The following is a 17,899-nucleotide window of genomic DNA, read 5'->3' on the forward strand; positions in this document are numbered from 1 at the left end:
TGGAGTACAATGAGACAGGGAAGACTATGATCTTACCTGATCTGGGCCCTTGTCAAACATTTTCCTTGTCCTAGGAAACTGGTGGGAGTGTGGAGTGTATTGCACCCCCATGTTGCCCACATTTGCAGGTCTTACAGATGACAGGTCCCGGTTGACCGGCTGCTTTGTCACATCATTAGTCAAGCTGGAGCTACTGGTGCTGGTGGTTGGTGGAGATCCTCTAGAAATGGGAAATCAAATATGGGTGCAAATATTGCTGTACTGGATATCGTTTTACCAGCAGAGTATGAAATCAGACTGCTGCAGAAGATGGCCTTTTGCAACTACAAATTTAAGTTTTCTCCGTCACTTTCCACTTTATTTATTCTTGTGGGTGAAGCCATTCTGTTTTTCAACACTAGGTGCTTTTCCACCCCACCCCCAAGTGGTACCAGTTGGCCTTTGGCCAGTTGAGATTATAAAGGGAAAACTGTCATTTGAAATTAATGTTGGAAATCTCTGCGGAAGCCTTGATGCAGCAGTTGTAAAATCATGTCCCCCTATCTGCAACCCTTCTCTGATGGAAGGGTTACTAAGCACAAATGAAGAACGTATGTTCTGAGAAACTTTTTCCACTTCTAATTAGTACCTAAAAGCCATGCATTATATTTGGTGCATTATCCCCTACCCTGCAATCTCACAATCTGCAACTGAGTCAGACGATTCATGTGACTGGCAACTGGCAACAATTCTCCAGGGTTTCAGACTGTGGTCTCCCAGCCTTATTTGGAGATAACCAGGGCCTGAACCTAGGAGCTTGCGCAGTCAAAGCAGATGCTCTACTACAGAGTTATGGTCATTCAAAAACCAAGAAAAAGTGTGTATCCTATAATGTCTGAAGGGTAGCATTTTAAATAACTGAATATAAGTTTTAGGAAACAGACACTGCAACAACTTCCCAATACATTCTCCTAGCCTCAGGGAGGGAAAAACCATTTGTGTCACATTTCAGACATTATAAGATGAGATCAACACTTTTTCCAACACAGAGATTAATCTCCTCCTTTGATGGCTTCAAAAGAGTTACGTAGGACACTGTATATGTCACTTCTGACTAACTTTTGGCAAAGGGATTTGAAAGCATCTCTAATGTGGGATGAGTCAGGGTCAGTTTAGAGGGATACTTTTGCAGTGTTGCAGCCTTCATTGCAAGGATTGTCAGATCAGTTTTACAGAGAGAGAAATTTGTCCTAAATTGTCCCCTTATGTGAAATATACCATAGCTTACCTCTCCAGACAGCTGAATGTCTGCATGGCACACAGATACACACTGCTCCTTAAGCACAAAATCAGCTATGAATAACAAGGGATTTAAGATGTAGTACTTACCCCACTTGGTGTATGTGCATGCCCTTGTTGGTAGGACTGGCTGGGGCAGACTGTGTGAGGGAAGAAGTATCAAGGATGCGCTGGGGGCGGGCATTTACCGTCGCCTAGGAAAGAAAGAATGGAAAAACTGAGAAAGAACAAATGCCAATCATAGGAATAAAATTATTTTTACCACCAGGAATAACCTTACTGAACCTCAATACCAATGGTGGGAAGTGGAAGCAGTCTTCAGCATTGATATAGTATTGCTATACAACTTAGATATATGCACTTACGACATAAGGCAGGCATGGCCAAACTTGGCTCTCCAGTTGTTTTGGGACTACAACTCCCAACATCCCTAACTAACAGGACCAGTGGTCAGGGATGATGGGAATTGTAGTCCCAAAACAGCTAGAGGGCCTGACATAAGGGTTCATCTGATGCCTATTAATAGAAGGTTCCTAATTCATATGCAAGATATAATATGTTAACATTTACATTGGTACTTTGGGGGCAGGATTTGGCAATGGAAAACAGGCAAATGAGGTTACCTTTATAAAATAAAAAACTCATTAAAATGACCAATCTGACCAAAATGCCCAACTTGAACTTGATCCCCTTCCAATATACTGTGGCGACAGATTACAAGAAACTAGAACATTCAAATCTGCAAACAAATGGACAAATGGTGCTTTATAAAAGTAGCTTAACCCACCTGAAACCATAGATGGAATAAAATTCCCTCTGCGTTCAGGGGAGAAAAACTACTTTCTGACCTCATAACTGGAGGCACTTCCCCCCAAATTCACTTGAGATACTAAGCTAGCATGAGGTAATAGATGCTGAGGCAATAACTTCAGAAACAACAGCAGCAATAACTTTAAAACCAACAACAACCATAACAACAAAGAAGCAGGAAAATATGTGCAGCAGCTCTTGCAATTCCCAAAAGGTATTCAGATAAGCTTCTTTCACTGCCTTTAGAAATCTTAGATAAGGGAGAGATGGGAACAACAGGCAAAGAAGTGTGAAAAACCAGGCTTCTTATTCAGCAGACACTTCACTTATAGGGGTGTGTCAAATCCAAAAGAGACTGAAACTATGACCATTAAGATCTCTGCAGTTTACACAAAAGGTGTAAAGAGCCACTGACAAGGCATTTGGGAACTCGGGGAAATAAATAGCATGAATCGCAGGCCATTTTCCAATTGTACCTGCATTTGCACTTTACACCCAAAATTGCTGGGTGCAAACTGGATGATTGCAGCAGCCGTGCTTGAGGGCACATATTGCCTCTCTCCTTCAGATTTCACCTTGTTGAGCTGGCCTTTTGAGGTAGTTTTCTTCTCTCCTCCCCAGCTCATTAGGAAAAGGTTCAAGGCCATCACTAGCACTATACCCTTGATCCGGGAAATTGCAGTTGATGTAATAACAGCCACATCTATAAGAGTGTGAAGCTGCTGCTGGAACAGCCAGCGTGACAGGTTGCATCTTGGGATCAAATTGGCTCTCCATCATGTCTTAGATGGCTATGGAATTTGTTACAGATAGGTAGCCTATCTCCCAGGACATTCTATACAAGATCTCAAAGTAGCTGTTTTACTACAAAGGAATTTCAGAAATAGACTGGAAAGAGAAGCTGCTGAATTGCAACTTATCACCAAACTTAAAACCATGGAGACACCTGGTCTGAACAAAGACCTTGGATTCTTATCTCATTATACATGACAAAGCCATTTTTCACCTTCTCACCCCTTGCTTTTTCCTGTAAGACCTACTGCAGTCGTTAAGAGTCGTCAACAGGCTCATCACAGCTATCTGCCAATCACCCATTCCCACCACCCTTCTGAGTAATACCCCTCCCCACCTTCTCACTATATAGAAGGGTCTGGAAACTTCTGTTTCAGTGTATCTGAAGAAGTGTGCATGCACACGAAAGCTCATACCAAGAACTAACTTAGTTGGTCTTTAAGGTGCTACTGGAAGGAAATTTTTGTTTTGACTATGGAATTTGTGTAGCAGTAAATTATATTTTTGAAACCCTTATTGTCTAACGCTTATTCCCCTGCTGATTCTCTTCTGTTGAGGACATGCAGTTATTAAAACCCAGAACCTTTATATGGTCTTCTAGGACCGGACAAAAGATTCTTCTCCATCTGACCCTCATCAATGGTGTAGGCTAGTTTCTTCACAGGGAACCTGCAAGTCACACCAGAACTGGAAACATACTTTATGTTTCCCAGTATTCCAAAGAAATACTCAAAGGCTTTTAGTTATAGGTTAAATCCAGGATACATCCATATATTGTTGGACTCCATGGTCAAAGGTCAGGGGTGGTTGAAGCTATAAAGCTGTAGTCTAGCAACACCTGGAGGGCCACAGATTAGCTTGCAATATGGAAGGCACTTATGTTAACATAGGAGGAAACAGCTTTCCTTCCTTCTCTGCAAATAAAACTGACTTCAGGAAGCTAGGAGACCTTCTAGGGAGGCTTTTCAGAGGACAGCTTTCTGCAACAGGAACTTTGGATCGGAACTGAAATATTTAGCATTAATAACAATATTGTTATGACTCAAACAACAGTATTTGTCTGTGTTTGGTGGTACACAATACTGAAAGAAGAGAAGATGTTTAGGCCCCTAAACTGTTTGCCCTAACACCACAGCCAAGATGTACAGCAGCTTCTGAAGCAATACATCCCTTCCAGTAGCTCAAGGCCTTGTTAATACTCTTGTTATATATTCTGATGTCAAAGGTTTGCAATCTTGCTAATCTGGAGGGGAAATCTTTTGACATGCTAGTTTGGAATTATTCATAGGAAAGAAGGGGAGACAAATGTATGATTTGCTTTCGTAGATTTTCACGGGTACAGGAATGCAGGTTTTGGTGTCCTCGGGTGTCTTCCCGTGTAAAAGTTGGGGTGTCTAGGCGACGTTTCGACGAGGTCTCACTCGTCATCTTCAGGCTGGTGCTTTCGGCTTCTTGTTACTGGAACAGAGCGGGATCTCAATGTTTGAGTTCCTATAAATACTGTAGAGGGGGTGTGGTGTCTAGCCTCCAATGTTCTGGGCAGAGAGGAAGTTCCCAGGCTAGTGTGCCTTTTCTTCTTTTGAAGAAACATTGAGATCCCGCTCTGTTCCAGTAACAAGAAGCCGAAAGCACCAGCCTGAAGATGACGAGTGAGACCTCGTCGAAACGTCGCCTAGACACCCCAACTTTTACACGGGAAGACACCCGAGGACACCAAAACCTGCAAATGTATGATTGTATATATAATTAAAGTAGTTTGCAGGTAGTCCCTTACAGCTAAATTTAGAAACTTAAAATAAGGAAAAGGGATGTGGGTGGCGCTGTGGGTTAAACCACAGAGCCTAGGACTTGCTGATCAAAAGGGTCAGTGGTTCGAATCCCCGCGACGGGGTGAGCTCCCGTTGCTCGGTCCCTGCTCCTGCCAACCGAGCAGTTCGAAAGCACGTCAAAGTGCAAGTAGATAAATAGGTACCGCTCCGGCGGGAAGGTAAACAGCGTTTCCGTGCGCTGCTCTGGTTCGCCAGAAGTGGCGTAGTCATGCTGGCCACATGACCCGGAAGCTGTACACCAGCTCCCTCGGCCAATAAAGCGAGATGAGCGCCGCAACCCCAGAGTCGTCCACGACTGGACCTAATGGTCAGGGGTCCCTTCACCTTTACCTTTAAAACAAGGAAGGTTGACAGCCTGGGTAGAAAGGGCCAAGGAACACAAACTCTTTAGTGTGCCAACATGTACACTGCCATTGTGTATATTTCAATTCTACCCAGAATGAAAGTTAATTCATTGAACAGAGCCAAACCTTACTGTTTGGTGCATGTGTAGAGTCATGCAGCTAATCCTAACTTTCAATGCAAGTCCACATTTTATTAGCTTCTTAAAAAAGACAGGCAGGGCAAACTTAAATGAACATTTTGATGTGTTGATGAAAAGTTTCCATTTTTACCATGGTAATTGGCCTTGCAATGCTTCAAGATAAGAGTTCACGTGATTTAGGAGTGAGTTTTGGATTGATGGGTGTTTAGTGTGTATCATACTTCATGTGATGGGCAGCATTCTATGTTGTTTGGGGTCTGCTATGCCAGTTAAATTTTATAATGGACCAATGGCTGTATAAATAAAGCTGATCTGATGCTTCAATATCAAGTGTATCATACTTCACATCTTTTCAGGAACATAGCAAGTAGGAAGCTCTGCTAGAAACGTTCTGGAGTATTCATACCATCATTCCAGGTGCTAAAATATAACATAATATTTTTACAACCACATCAAAATAGCTGTCCCACTGGAAGCCCTCTGTGATGAATGAAATTTGCACAACAGCAAAAGCACAATTCAACCAATGCTGAGTTGTCAAATCATCCTAAATTTTAAAAAGCAGAGATGAGAGATAAAGGTTGTATGGTCGGTCACTATAATGAAATGCCATAAAACTAGAACCTAGGCAATAATGTAATGGTCTGAGATACATGAGATCTATCATGACTTCAAAAGGGTAGATTCAAGCACAAGCTGCAACCGTTTATGAAGTTTACTTATAATAAACATATGAATTGACACTTTATAATGAACCTTTGCTGACCTATCACAAGTGCAGATATCCTGTCTGCTCAGCAATACCAGTAATCATCACGAGGTAAACACAATCAGTGCTCAATGTTATGTCAGCACTGTTTCATGGGACACACAAGAGGTCACTGCAACAGTTCCTTTTACTATATGATAACTGTCGGTTATGTATCAAACACTTAGGTTTCCACTGCATTTCCCATTCCACCAAAGAATGCTCAACAACACCCTGCCAAAAAGCGTAGCCATTTTCTGTTGTCTTCTTTATGGAGCCAAGAAAATGCATAGTACATTCTGGGATGTGATCCAGAAATTCTTGTGTGAGCAGAAAACATCTATTACCACCAGGTTAAAAGACTATCTGAACAAGTACGCCAAATGTGAAATGCCACAATTTATTTATTCTACATGATGTTGTAAAAGCTCAAAGAGTAGGAGACACAAAGGATGAATGGCAGGTGAATAATTGGCAGCAGCTAAAATCCTTGGCCACAAAAAACACTTTCTGCTCCCTTTACTATTTCCCAATCCCTGGTTTCTGCAGTCACACATATTAACCTTATCATATTTGCAAATTCTAAGGCCATCTGGACTTGAGCTATCCCAAGCTTCTTTGACTGTTGTGGGACATGGCCTCTCCCCTTCCAAGTCTGAGGACCTGCACAATTGCCATGGGTTTTCCTTAGCGATATAACCACAAAGCATTTGGGTTGTGTGTGTTTGTGTGTGTGTGTGTAATTTATTTGTAAGTTAAGGAAATGGTTCCCTCCAAAATATGGTGATGTATTTTGTATAAAGTATAAAGTATAAACAGAAATGCAGGTTGTGGTGTCCAGAAATATAATGAAATTTTTATTTACCTGGTGATGCTATTCAAAGGGAATACTGCCCATCCATAATTATGATGAAGAAGTCACAATATGACTCCTCTTCCTCCTCTTCCGCCTTCAGAAACAAATAGCACATGTGTGCCTACCAACCATATAAAATGTGGTACTGCCTGGACACCTCAGCTTCTATCATATCAAGTTTGGCACTTTCAAGATGGAGAGAAAAGGCAACTTTGACAGAGATGGTAGATAATACCACTATTCATTGATTGCTGTCTGAGCTCCCTTTGAATGAGCATATATAACCACTTATTGGAAGACCTTGCTTCTAAGCCATGCCAATGCCACTAGTTCCAAAATGATTTAAAGTACTATCATACCAAACCCATTAACTGATTTGGCAGCAGCAACTGTATAACCAAAGTGAACAATGGGAAAAGCGAATCATATGGCTGAGTAGTGCTTCCTGTTATATATCATCTCTATATATTTCCTGGAAGTTGGGAATGGCATGGTCCATCATAGATCCTGTCCACCTTGCAATTCTGTTATGCCACACATGAAAGTACATCAGCTTTAATTCCAAGATGTGCAAATAGCCAGAGGCATCATTGAATAATTCTATTATTATACTGGTTGAAAGGAAGAGCTGTAGAAAAATCACCATGGGAAAAATTCACCACCTTAAAATGATGATGACTCAATCTGCAGGCCATGCTTGCTAAATCACCTTGTTGCAAGAAAGGATTACCCAGAACTGTCATACTCATACTCTATTGTATCTAAGTAGCAGAAACCTGGTCTACAGGTAAGTGCACTGTATATGTGCATACTGTTGATCCATATTGTTGATCGCTTTATCTTATGAATGTAAGGGTAACAATGATACGAGCAAGAACAGAGATTTAAAATATAAATCTCCCCCTTCATTCATTTTCAGTATCAGGTACGAGATTTTTCATTCCTTATGCTTAAATTCGTCTGGTACAGTGTCGTAAAACTACCCAAAGAGATTTAGCCAATCAGCTGAGATTAATCAGTGGGTCATGGGTGCCAGTAAAGAAACATTTTAAAAGAAAAAATAGCACTGTAAGGAGAACAACAGGTTTAAACAGGACACCTCTCAGTGCACTAAAATAGTGACTTCTCTCATAGCACATTTAGCCTCAAGTTCTTGAGCTACATTGTTGGAATGAATAATCAGCAAGAGATCTCACCTCATGTTGGACTGGCTCATGTTTGTTTGTTTGTTGGAGCAACCAGAAGGGCTTGAGCCAAGGACATAAGAAAGACAATATCCAAATAGCTCCTAGCTGCAATCTAGAGAGTGATGGGGGTAGTATTTTCAAGAGCAAATATTATCTAAATGTTTAGGTAGTGCTTTGTTTGTGGTAGAAGATTTGTCATCACAAGTGATTTCCAAAACAGCCCAGTTATCAACACCATTTGAGCTAATAATTCCAAAAACAGCAGTGATGGCAGCCTCTGGAGTGAAACACACATCATCCTTGCAAAATGAAGAATAGCAATAATGGTGGTGCTTTCAATCCATACAGGAGAAGTGAGGAGTGGGATGGGGTGTCTGCATGCTGACTCACATGTACTAGATCACCTGCACTGGGCAGCAGTTGTGGCTTCAATCTGCAATCCAGTCTTACTCTCACTTGCATAATCTAAATGAGTTTGCAAAGAAAATAACCAAAACCGCAAGTCAAATTTACTAGCTAGACATTAAAGGAAACCCCTATCTACAGGGTTATTCATGTTACATAATTCAGTTCCTTCTAATAACTGCTACCTTCCTGCTAGCAATTGCCTATTACGCTCTTCTGGAGCTGTTTGAGCATCTACTCTCCTTTTTCTTTCTCCCCTCAGAGGGCAGAGTTGCAGAAGGCGAAGAAGGACAAAGTTAAGAGTTAAGTTTCAGCCCCTCCACAAAAGCAGAGCTGGACTAGGATGAATATATTGTGTATATTGTGTTTTTGGGAAGGGGACTGCTACAGGAAATCAGAATAAGTTTATTAATGGGATTAAGGCACATTCAGTCTAATAACATAATGCATAATTTTAAAATTTCCCCTTCCCCTCTGTATGACCTGTACCTGATTTAGATTGCAAGTTTGTTTGTTTTTTGGCAGGGTGTGGAGAATTAACTATTTCTTTTCATTTTAAGTGCTATTCCTCAGGCTATAGCTCTTCGATTAAAGTAGACTATAAATAAAAAGTAACAACCAAAATAAGCAAATTTATGTGAGAATCTATTCTACAAGCTCTCACTGACTGGTAACATTATTACAGAAAGCCTTCCAAAAGGAGAAGTGCAAGAGCCACTTATTTATAGTTTGCGAAATCTTGAGAACTCAATAGTTTACCTTGTAAGCAATGCTGTTGAGCACTTTCATAGCCAAGTCTGAAACATCTGGGTATGGGTCAGCAGCCAAGTGTAAGAGGACTCTCCAAATCTGTGTGTAAACACTGTTGAAAGAAACTCCTAGAAGCAAAAGGGGGAAAAAGGAATGTATTTCTGAATTAAATCCTATGGCCAATTTATCATATTATATACTGATCTTATAACTGTGACAATGTCCCAGACTCAGTATTATTATTTACGGTTATTATTTATATAACAGCATCAGGATATATGCTGGTTTGCATATATTCACAGGCAAAAGATAAATCCCTGCCAGAAGGAGATTACAATCTCTTTAATTAATGAGTATGCTTTCAATTTACTACTAGACATAGAGACTCAGAGGTCAAATTATAAATGCTAATAGAGTCTAGTTGTATGACTGTTAATGATTCCTGGACATGTTATTTTACTTGAATATGAGCACATTAGCAGTCTCAAATAATCTACAACCCAGATTTAGACTGTATTTCATAACTGTGACAGGATCTTTGAAAGCTGAGCTCTCTTATTCATTTAAGATAGATGCTGTAATATGATGACAATGATTTTTTTTAAAAAAACCACACACCAACAGTCATAACTAATTGCTAATGAAATGGTACTGTTATTTCCCCAGGAGAATATGAAAAACAATACACACTGGAAAGAAAATCCCTCTCATCAGTATTGTGATTGCACCTAACATAATTTTTACACAACGTTTGGGGCAAAATAATGACTTCTGATAGTTTAGTTGTGAACTTTTGCCCAATGACTTACCGTAGTCAGATGTGTATGGACTACACCCTCATTTATGTCTCTGCCTTGGTTAAATGGGTCAGTTTCCTTTTTGACAGGAAAAAAAGCTTTCAGCCTAACTTCTTGACTTTTCACTTGCTCATGCAGATCAAATGATTGTTTGATTGCCTGACACACAATGGATTTAGCAGTACATGTTCTAGCAAAACTTAATATTAGCTCCTCTTCACCATGTCGCAAAGGCAACCCTTTTCAAACTTCATGGTCCCATTCCTTTTCTGTATTTACCCAGGTGAGATGTGTGAGATGTTGGGGAGGAAGCCACTTCAATTACTTCAGATTGTAAGTAGGTTACAAATAAATGGACAAAGAGCGATATCCAAACTAAGTCATAATCAGATAAGATCCACTGAAATTATCCATTTGTTTCAATGGGTCTGCTCTGAATAATACAGATAATCATCAAAATGTAACAAACTACAGCCTGGCCATTGCTGCAACCATGCACAGAATCATCTAGGCATCTCTTCCCATGCTTCCTAGTCCACCTGGATACAGCCAGGATTAATGAATGTGGTGTCCTCCAGATGTTTTGGACTGCAACTCCTATCTGTCCCAGGTAGCATGGTCAATATACAGGGATGATGGGAATTGTAGTCTATATTATCTGGAAGGGGATGGTTACCCCAGCCTAACTTTTCCTTTGCAATGTGATACCAAAATCTTTACATTCCCCTGTTTAAAACTTGCTCACTTGCTTAGTACTTGCTCCACCAACTGCGTGAAGAGACTTTTTGTTTAAAGGTGCCCAGCTTGCTTTAGCAGTCATGGACTCTGACTGAGTGTGGGAGACAGAGGTTCCACTGAGCTGAATCAGAGGAGGACAACATGATCTTCTTGGGTTGTAGAGGTACTGGTGCAATGGGCTTCTCTTGCACAAATGCTTCTTAGTATGTAATCTGGGGTTGGTCCTGAGAGCAATTCACTCTCCCATCTTGAATCCCCAGCCTCATCCAGCTGAATAAGGGGAGTCTGACCCCAGGGTCATGACAAAGCTCAGCTTTGGCTAGTATCTTCTCACCCTACTTAGTCTAGAACTTTCTGCACACAATTTGTATCTTTTGTTGTGCCAGACTTTGAGATCATAGAACAAACCTGACTTTTGGCACGTGTGTTCTGGAAGGCACAGGAAAAAATGATGAAAGTCAAGAAGATGCCAGCTGTCAATGCATCAGGCAGCTTGTACCACCAGGAGAGCTCTCTACAGCCCTCTTCTCCCTGATCAGCATTCTGCCTCCTGTGCTCTTAGTTCTGTGCAGAAAGTTACATAAGGACTTCTGGGAAATCTCAACTGTTTGAGATTCCTTTTAAAGTTCATGAAAGACCAGGGGTGAGGTGGAGAAGGAATCTGTGTTTCAGTATTCCAGCACTCTGTACTAACACACACCAGCACTCTCTTATGACAGAAAAAGAAAGAGCGAGCTCACACAAAAGACTTGGTTTTAATATATCTGATCTTTTTTTAAAAACAGAATTCACCACTGCAATTCCTCATTCACTCACTCGCTGAGGAGAACAGAGGGAATTTCTATGAAGAATTTTTTGACTCATTAGAAAGTGTACCCCCCTAGCTCCCTATACATTATTTTATTTTATTCCCCCCCTTTAGTGAAAGGATTGCTCATAGCACTGATTCACATGAATGACGCATCCAAAATTGCTTCGTGTCAAGCTTGAACCAACTGAGTCAGTGTGCTGATGAAAGGAAATACTAGCAGCAGGGGGGGTGGGGAAGCTTTTCTACTTCTGCATAATGGAGTACAATAATAAATAAAAAAAGGGATGCAGAAACAAAGCATGAGGAAGGAGTGTTATACGCTGCAAGTTCATCTAAAATGACAGCTCTGTAATTAGCTGGGCCAATTCAACACTGGTTAAATGGACCTTGCAGTACAGAGTTGCAAAATGATTCCTTTTAGCAATGAACATGGTAAGTAAATTGCCTTCTTCATTGATAGTTTTTGGTTTTTATTCAGATATGCATGGCTCTTCATTCAATTTAACAGCCATGATTAGGGCAGTACAAATGGTTTACATCTTTCTGCCTCACCACCCTAAGTACTGAAAAGGGCATGGCACACAAAAGTTGAGATAGCTGTGCTGTCATTTAATTTCCCACCAGTGCCTGGCTTAGTCAGAGATCAGAAGCTGGAGGAATCCAACACTGCAGTCCCTAGTTGCACAACAATGGATGGGGCCAAAATTTAGAATTTCCTCCATTCTAATTACAAACTAACCCAAGTTTGTCTTAGCCCATAATTAGCTTGCCTAAGTGTCAGTCATCTTCATATTCACTGCTGCTTTCCTACCACCCCAAATTTACTGAGCTGGGGAGAGGGGAGAGAAAGGGTAGGTAAATTGGAGCTAAAGAAAGCTAGGGACACTGAAGAACCCACCTTTAAGTTATTATTGTGACCCTGCAACCCGGTGGAGATTAAATCAAGTTTAATTTCTTGTCTTGATGGTTTGAGCAGGGAGGAATTAAGAGGTACAGATCCCAGCATTCCTGGCAACACAACTGTGTCATCAGGAACAAAGTGAGAACCTTTTCAGATGCCAGTTTACCTCCTCTACACATACCCCTGGGAAAGGCCACAGGGAAAACTAGAGATGGTGGGAAGCTGGCAAAGATAAAAACCAGAGCTTATTGATAGTTATGGTGCATGGGATTCAGTGAGAGTGAATAGCCATATGACATATGTAAAATAAATTTTATAAAAATCTACCAGCTATTATTTATTTTACTATTTTGTTGTGTTAACTAATTTGCTCTTTTATATCATGCATATTTTGCCAACATGGCAGGCAATTAAAGTAGGACTGCAACATTTAGTGAATTAAATGATTAACCAATTTTTTATTATTTATGAAAATGGTGTCCTGACCAATCAACCAGCACATTTATTTATTTAACTTATTTTATTTTTAAGTGCAAATGTAAAACCTGCTGATAGCAAGTGCCATCTTCAATGAGGTACTCCCATTTATGCCACCTAAAGTGTGTACAATTAATTCACTAAGATTTGTTTAATTGGGTGATACACCCGACATTTCATCTGCTTTAAAATGAGAGCACAAATGACTTGTTAAATCTGCATATGAGAAAAGCAATCTAAATATGCATGCTTGTGGCAACACACATCATTTTTGAAAAGTTCCCCACTTTTTCTTAAGCCTAACCAGTGTGCTATAGTTGCTAAAGTGCCACACTAGGACCAGGGAGACCAGAATTAAAATCTCTGCACAGCCATAAAGCTCCCTGGGCCAGTCACTGTCTCTTAGTGTTATAAACCTTTAATGGAATGTTGTGTGAGGTTAAATAGCAGAAGAAGGAAACTGGACAGTGGATACTGACTTGAGCTCGTTGGAAGAACAGCAAGATATAAATGTAATAATAATAAAATGTAATAAATGTTATCTTTCCTCTCCTTTGCATCTCATGTTTTACCTTTTCTTATCCTAGCCCTACAAAGACCATAACTTCACTCTCTGAACAGTTACATTTTTTTGTAAATAGCATTATGTATAGGTGGATTCCTAAGTACACTGCTTATAACTCCCGTTTCCCCATCAAATCAGGCAAACCCCAGGCTTGATGGATCCTGGAAGTTTCAGAAAACTCATTTCCAAGGCAAACCACATTTTGCTTGGATAATTGCATTAGCATAAAAGCACAAATACAGTATGTTCAAGATGAGAAAGGGCTAAAAATGGGATTCAGATATCATTTGGATATGTAGCAAAAGCTAGACCTAAGCACAAAATTTGGTGGAGTTGCAGTGTTCTAGAGAAGCAAAATGCCTCAGCCTGACCCACTTATGGGAGTGCTATGGCCTCACATAGACTGGAAGTGGGGTGGGGGAGAGGATTGTTAAAATGCATGCATTTGCAGAGGAGAAGCGAATTTATGCCTATTGTGCTAGAACAGGGTGAGCAGAAGACAGATCAGGATCTAATGGTAGATCACTGTGTGATTTGAAGTAGATCAACACAGATTTCTGACCTCTAGCTGTTTTACAAAGATGACAACAAATTGACTCCTTGCCCTTAAACTATGTTGAAAGAATGAAGAAAGCTGGAAAGGGGTGTGTGTCTGTGTGGGTGGGTGTGGGTGTAACCAAAATTGATTTTGGTGTAGATGTATTGTGAGCTCAGTTCAGTTCTGGAGCTCTAAATAAGTTCCTGGGCTCAGAATTATATAATTCTAAGGATATTTATTTTACAGCAGACTGTTGCAAAATTCTAATTCGTTGAAGCATTCAGCTGTGATGTCAGGGTCAGGAGGGTTGGATTCACCCCACCCCACCAACTGCTATGAAATAACAATAAATTTCACATTTAGCAGCATAACAAAAGGTGCATATTAAGAAATGATAATAAACAGATTGCAACTGAGAGAAAAGGCCCCATGCACGAAAGCATCAAAAGGCTTTGAACATATGAAACTGCCTTATATGGAGTCAGAAGACTACCGCTCTGTCTAACCCAGTATTGTCTACTTTGCATGGCAGTGGTTCACTGAGGTCTCAGGTAGAGGGCTTTCTCAGTCTTGTTGCCTGAGACCCTTTGAACCAGAGATGCCAGGGAAGAAACCTGAGAACATGCAAACCATGTGCTTTACTATGGAGGTATGGAGCCATTCCTCACATGCTTTTATCTCCATCCTGCCCCTCTCTATGCATAAATTATTACTTGTTCAATATTGCCTTTCCCCGCTCTTCATATGCTGAAGGGACTCTACGGCTGACCTGAGAATTAGTCTAGGCTAGTCAGCTACTTGCCATGAGCTAAAAAAAGCTAACTGAATCCATGAAGGTGCCCTATACAGAGCCAAACACTGGCCCATCTCAAGAAAGGATCCAAAACTCCATCACCGCACCAACCACCCATAACCTTCACTTCCATTAAGGCTCTCAACAGAGATGACATACCTAGAAGCCCACTTGACAACAAGTTACTTGCCCTCCATTAAGAGGTTGGAGCTTGGGCCTATTTGGATGGGCTAAGACTCTTGTTAGACAACATCCCTCTTCCCTGGGAGTTTGCCTAGGGAGCTATTGGGTACTGTGAACAACCTGATCCAGCCACAGATACCCAGGAGTCTATGCTTGCTTCTTGCTTCTCAATACTGCCTCATATCCCAAGCCAGTCTTCTCTAGACCTTGTTCATCACCCAAAATGAGCTCATAGTCTACCCTGAACAGTACACTGCCAACTACACAAATGGTGTCACAAAGAAAGTGCAACTTTTCATTGCCTAGAAATCCATAATAATCTTACAATGTTAGTGTCAATTATGTGTAAGTGGTCTGAGTCCATCTAGCTCATGAAATTCTTATTGTGGCCTTTGGTCCTGAACAGGTTATCCCCCTCCTGCCCAGTGTAATTGAGAAGAAATTTAAACAGGAGAGAATGGGTTGGAGTTGACAAGATTCCGAAAGTTTACATAATCTGCCATTCAGGTCAACTCAAGCGCAACCCTATGGACCAAGTTCAGGTTTCCTTTTTTTTTTTTACCATTTCCTTTAAGATGCAGCAGAGGCAAGGCTGGAAGATGCATTTGAAAAAGGAAGGAGGAGAAAAAAGAAATCATGGAGGAAGAAGAAAAACCCTGGCCTTAAAGAGGTAAGTGCTGAAAGTAATGGGATTCCGTGTAAGTTATGAATTTTAAACACTTCCATAAGCTATGTCGTTTACAGCTGGATATGAGCTGTTCCTGTCTGAATATGAATGAGGAAGGCACTAGAGAGCTGCTTTTGTGCTTCAAGATGCTCTCACTCATCTCATTCCTAGGCTATGTTTTTCAGCTGTGCTCTAAAACTCTTTTAAGACACATGTAAATAACAAAATATGCACCTCTTTACATTAGCAGAAGACTATGGAGAAATACCCACAGGAACTGAAACAGTGGGCCATTTTACGGGGCTGAGCTAAAGTGGGGGGGGGGGCACTTTTTAGAGAAACTCTTATCCCCCTTCAAAAACTATGCCTTTTCAGCGGGCAGGGCTCCAAATAAGCACAAAGGCAATGGAAATATTTCCTGTCCTCGCTTACTTGGCTTTGCAATGTTATCATGTAGCCAAATTTCAATGGCTGTGTGACCATTTGTCATCATTTCAATGTGATCGATGATTAGTTAGAATCATAGTCTAGGAGCAATATTGTGCTTTATGCTCTGGAACGGTCTGTGTGAGTTTACTATCCGACCAATTCACTCTTCCTTAAAAATCTACATTACTTTAGTCTTGGGACTGGGATGATTAACATAGCAAGCCTGAGTAATTTAGCTACAACAAACAAACAATCCTACAGGAACCAAAGCACTGTAATCCTGCCATGCTACTCTTATAAGAAAACAAACATGGAAAACTGCCTTACACCTGGGTCAGACTATTTGCCCATCTAGCCCATGGTTTCCCAAGGCCTCAAGTTTTACAACTTAGCCTTATAACAGGAGGTGCCAGGTACTGAAACTAGGGCAGGGCCAAGCCAGTAGCACTTTTCTTTCCTGATCTGGGTGGTTTGACCTATTTCCCCCTTTTCACCTCCACATAAACACAGGAGCTAAATGTGGAGGAAATGTCTGTGGCACATGAGTTAACCATGTCCATTATGATGCAAAAGGAGCAGTTGTTCTAATTGGGTGCTTTCCTGTCCTGCCCAGACAAAGACTGGAAATGAGGTGAGGTGGGTGTAAGAGGGAAGGTTGTAATGGTAGTGGAGGAGAAATAAGAAAGCAAGGTACAAGAATTCTGTCTCCATCCCAATCCCCGCTCATCTTTGCACAAGCTCCATGGATCACTTAGTTAACTGATGCACAGATTCAGACTGAAATATGAATACAACTGGCTTCATATAGAGTTCTCCATAAGCCCTAGAAAACAGGGCAACAGAAACTGAAGTAACAGTCAGCCCCACTCTCTAGTACAGAGCTTTCCAAACTTTTCATGTTGGTGACACACTTCCTAGACATGCATCATTTTGCGACATAGTAATTCAGTTTTACTAGCAAACCAGAGGTTAAACTAATGCCTTTTAAGAGATACGGACACACATTGTGCGACGCACCTACACACTGCAGCCAAAACACTAATGTGTTGTGACACACAATTTGGAAAGCTCTGCTCTAGTATATTGTAGCCAACATAGGTGTTACTATCAACAAGGCAGTGCATCAAAACTAAAGTCAAATATAAACACCCAGTTTTCTAGGTAAGAATGCTGGAAGCAGCTGCAAATTCCAATCAACATTTGGTTCTTTTGCTGAGATTGTTAACCATGGAAAATGCATCATCCCCTTTCAAAAAGCTGGCACACTCTCACACACAAATGCAGCTGTGTCATTGTTCTGCATCCACACAAAAAACTTCAAACAAATTTCCCATCTCCTTTTGTCAGGTTGCTGTCCACTCACATTAAGAGCCTATGTGCCGTTACAAAGAACTCCTCCTCAAAGCTTTCCTACCATACTCTGCAGAATAGAGATGAGGCGGCTTGGAAATGTGCAGGCTCACCTATCAGTGAATTCAGTGATGAGTAGGAGCTGACTCTTCTCATCTTGTCAATGGTCTCAAAAGACAGGATATACTCTTCGTTTTCAGGACTGCCCAAGGTACTACTGGCACTGCTGCTGGTGCTCAAGTTCCCAGGGGAAAAGGCAACAGAGCTCCCAGCTGTTGAAGACAAAGAATAAGTACGGAAACATTGAGAGAAGCAAGTGTGCAAGGACAGTATTCCTTGGAGTATCAGGGTACAGCAGGATTTCCCAAACTTCCGAGTACATTGACCCCTCGATGTGCCAATAAAGTTGTCATTGACTCCAACCCAAATTCTTCGGAACGTAAATGAAATAAAGTCAAGAAATATCAATATATGATTAACATTTCTTAATCATCCATCACCATGACCATAA

At 40.9% G+C, this 17,899-nt stretch overlaps 1 protein-coding gene across 2 annotated transcripts in view; it reads right to left on the reverse strand.

Moving 5' to 3' along the window:
• The window catches only part of RPTOR (regulatory associated protein of MTOR complex 1), a 311,493-nt gene that overhangs the window by 57,740 nt on the left and 235,854 nt on the right, over nt 1-17,899 (reverse strand). For both annotated transcript variants that reach the window (XM_083727385.1, XM_083727384.1), the window contains exons 20-23: nt 17,502-17,660; nt 9,149-9,267; nt 1,369-1,472; nt 37-220 (exon numbers count right to left, since the gene is read on the reverse strand). In XM_083727385.1, coding sequence (XP_083583511.1) covers nt 37-220; nt 1,369-1,472; nt 9,149-9,267; nt 17,502-17,660 — 566 coding nt within the window. The remainder of the gene's footprint in view (nt 1-36; nt 221-1,368; nt 1,473-9,148; nt 9,268-17,501; nt 17,661-17,899) is intronic.

This window comes from Podarcis gaigeae, assembly GCF_964106915.1.
Source record: "Podarcis gaigeae genome assembly, chromosome: 2".
NCBI classification, from domain to species: domain Eukaryota; kingdom Metazoa; phylum Chordata; class Lepidosauria; order Squamata; family Lacertidae; genus Podarcis; species Podarcis gaigeae.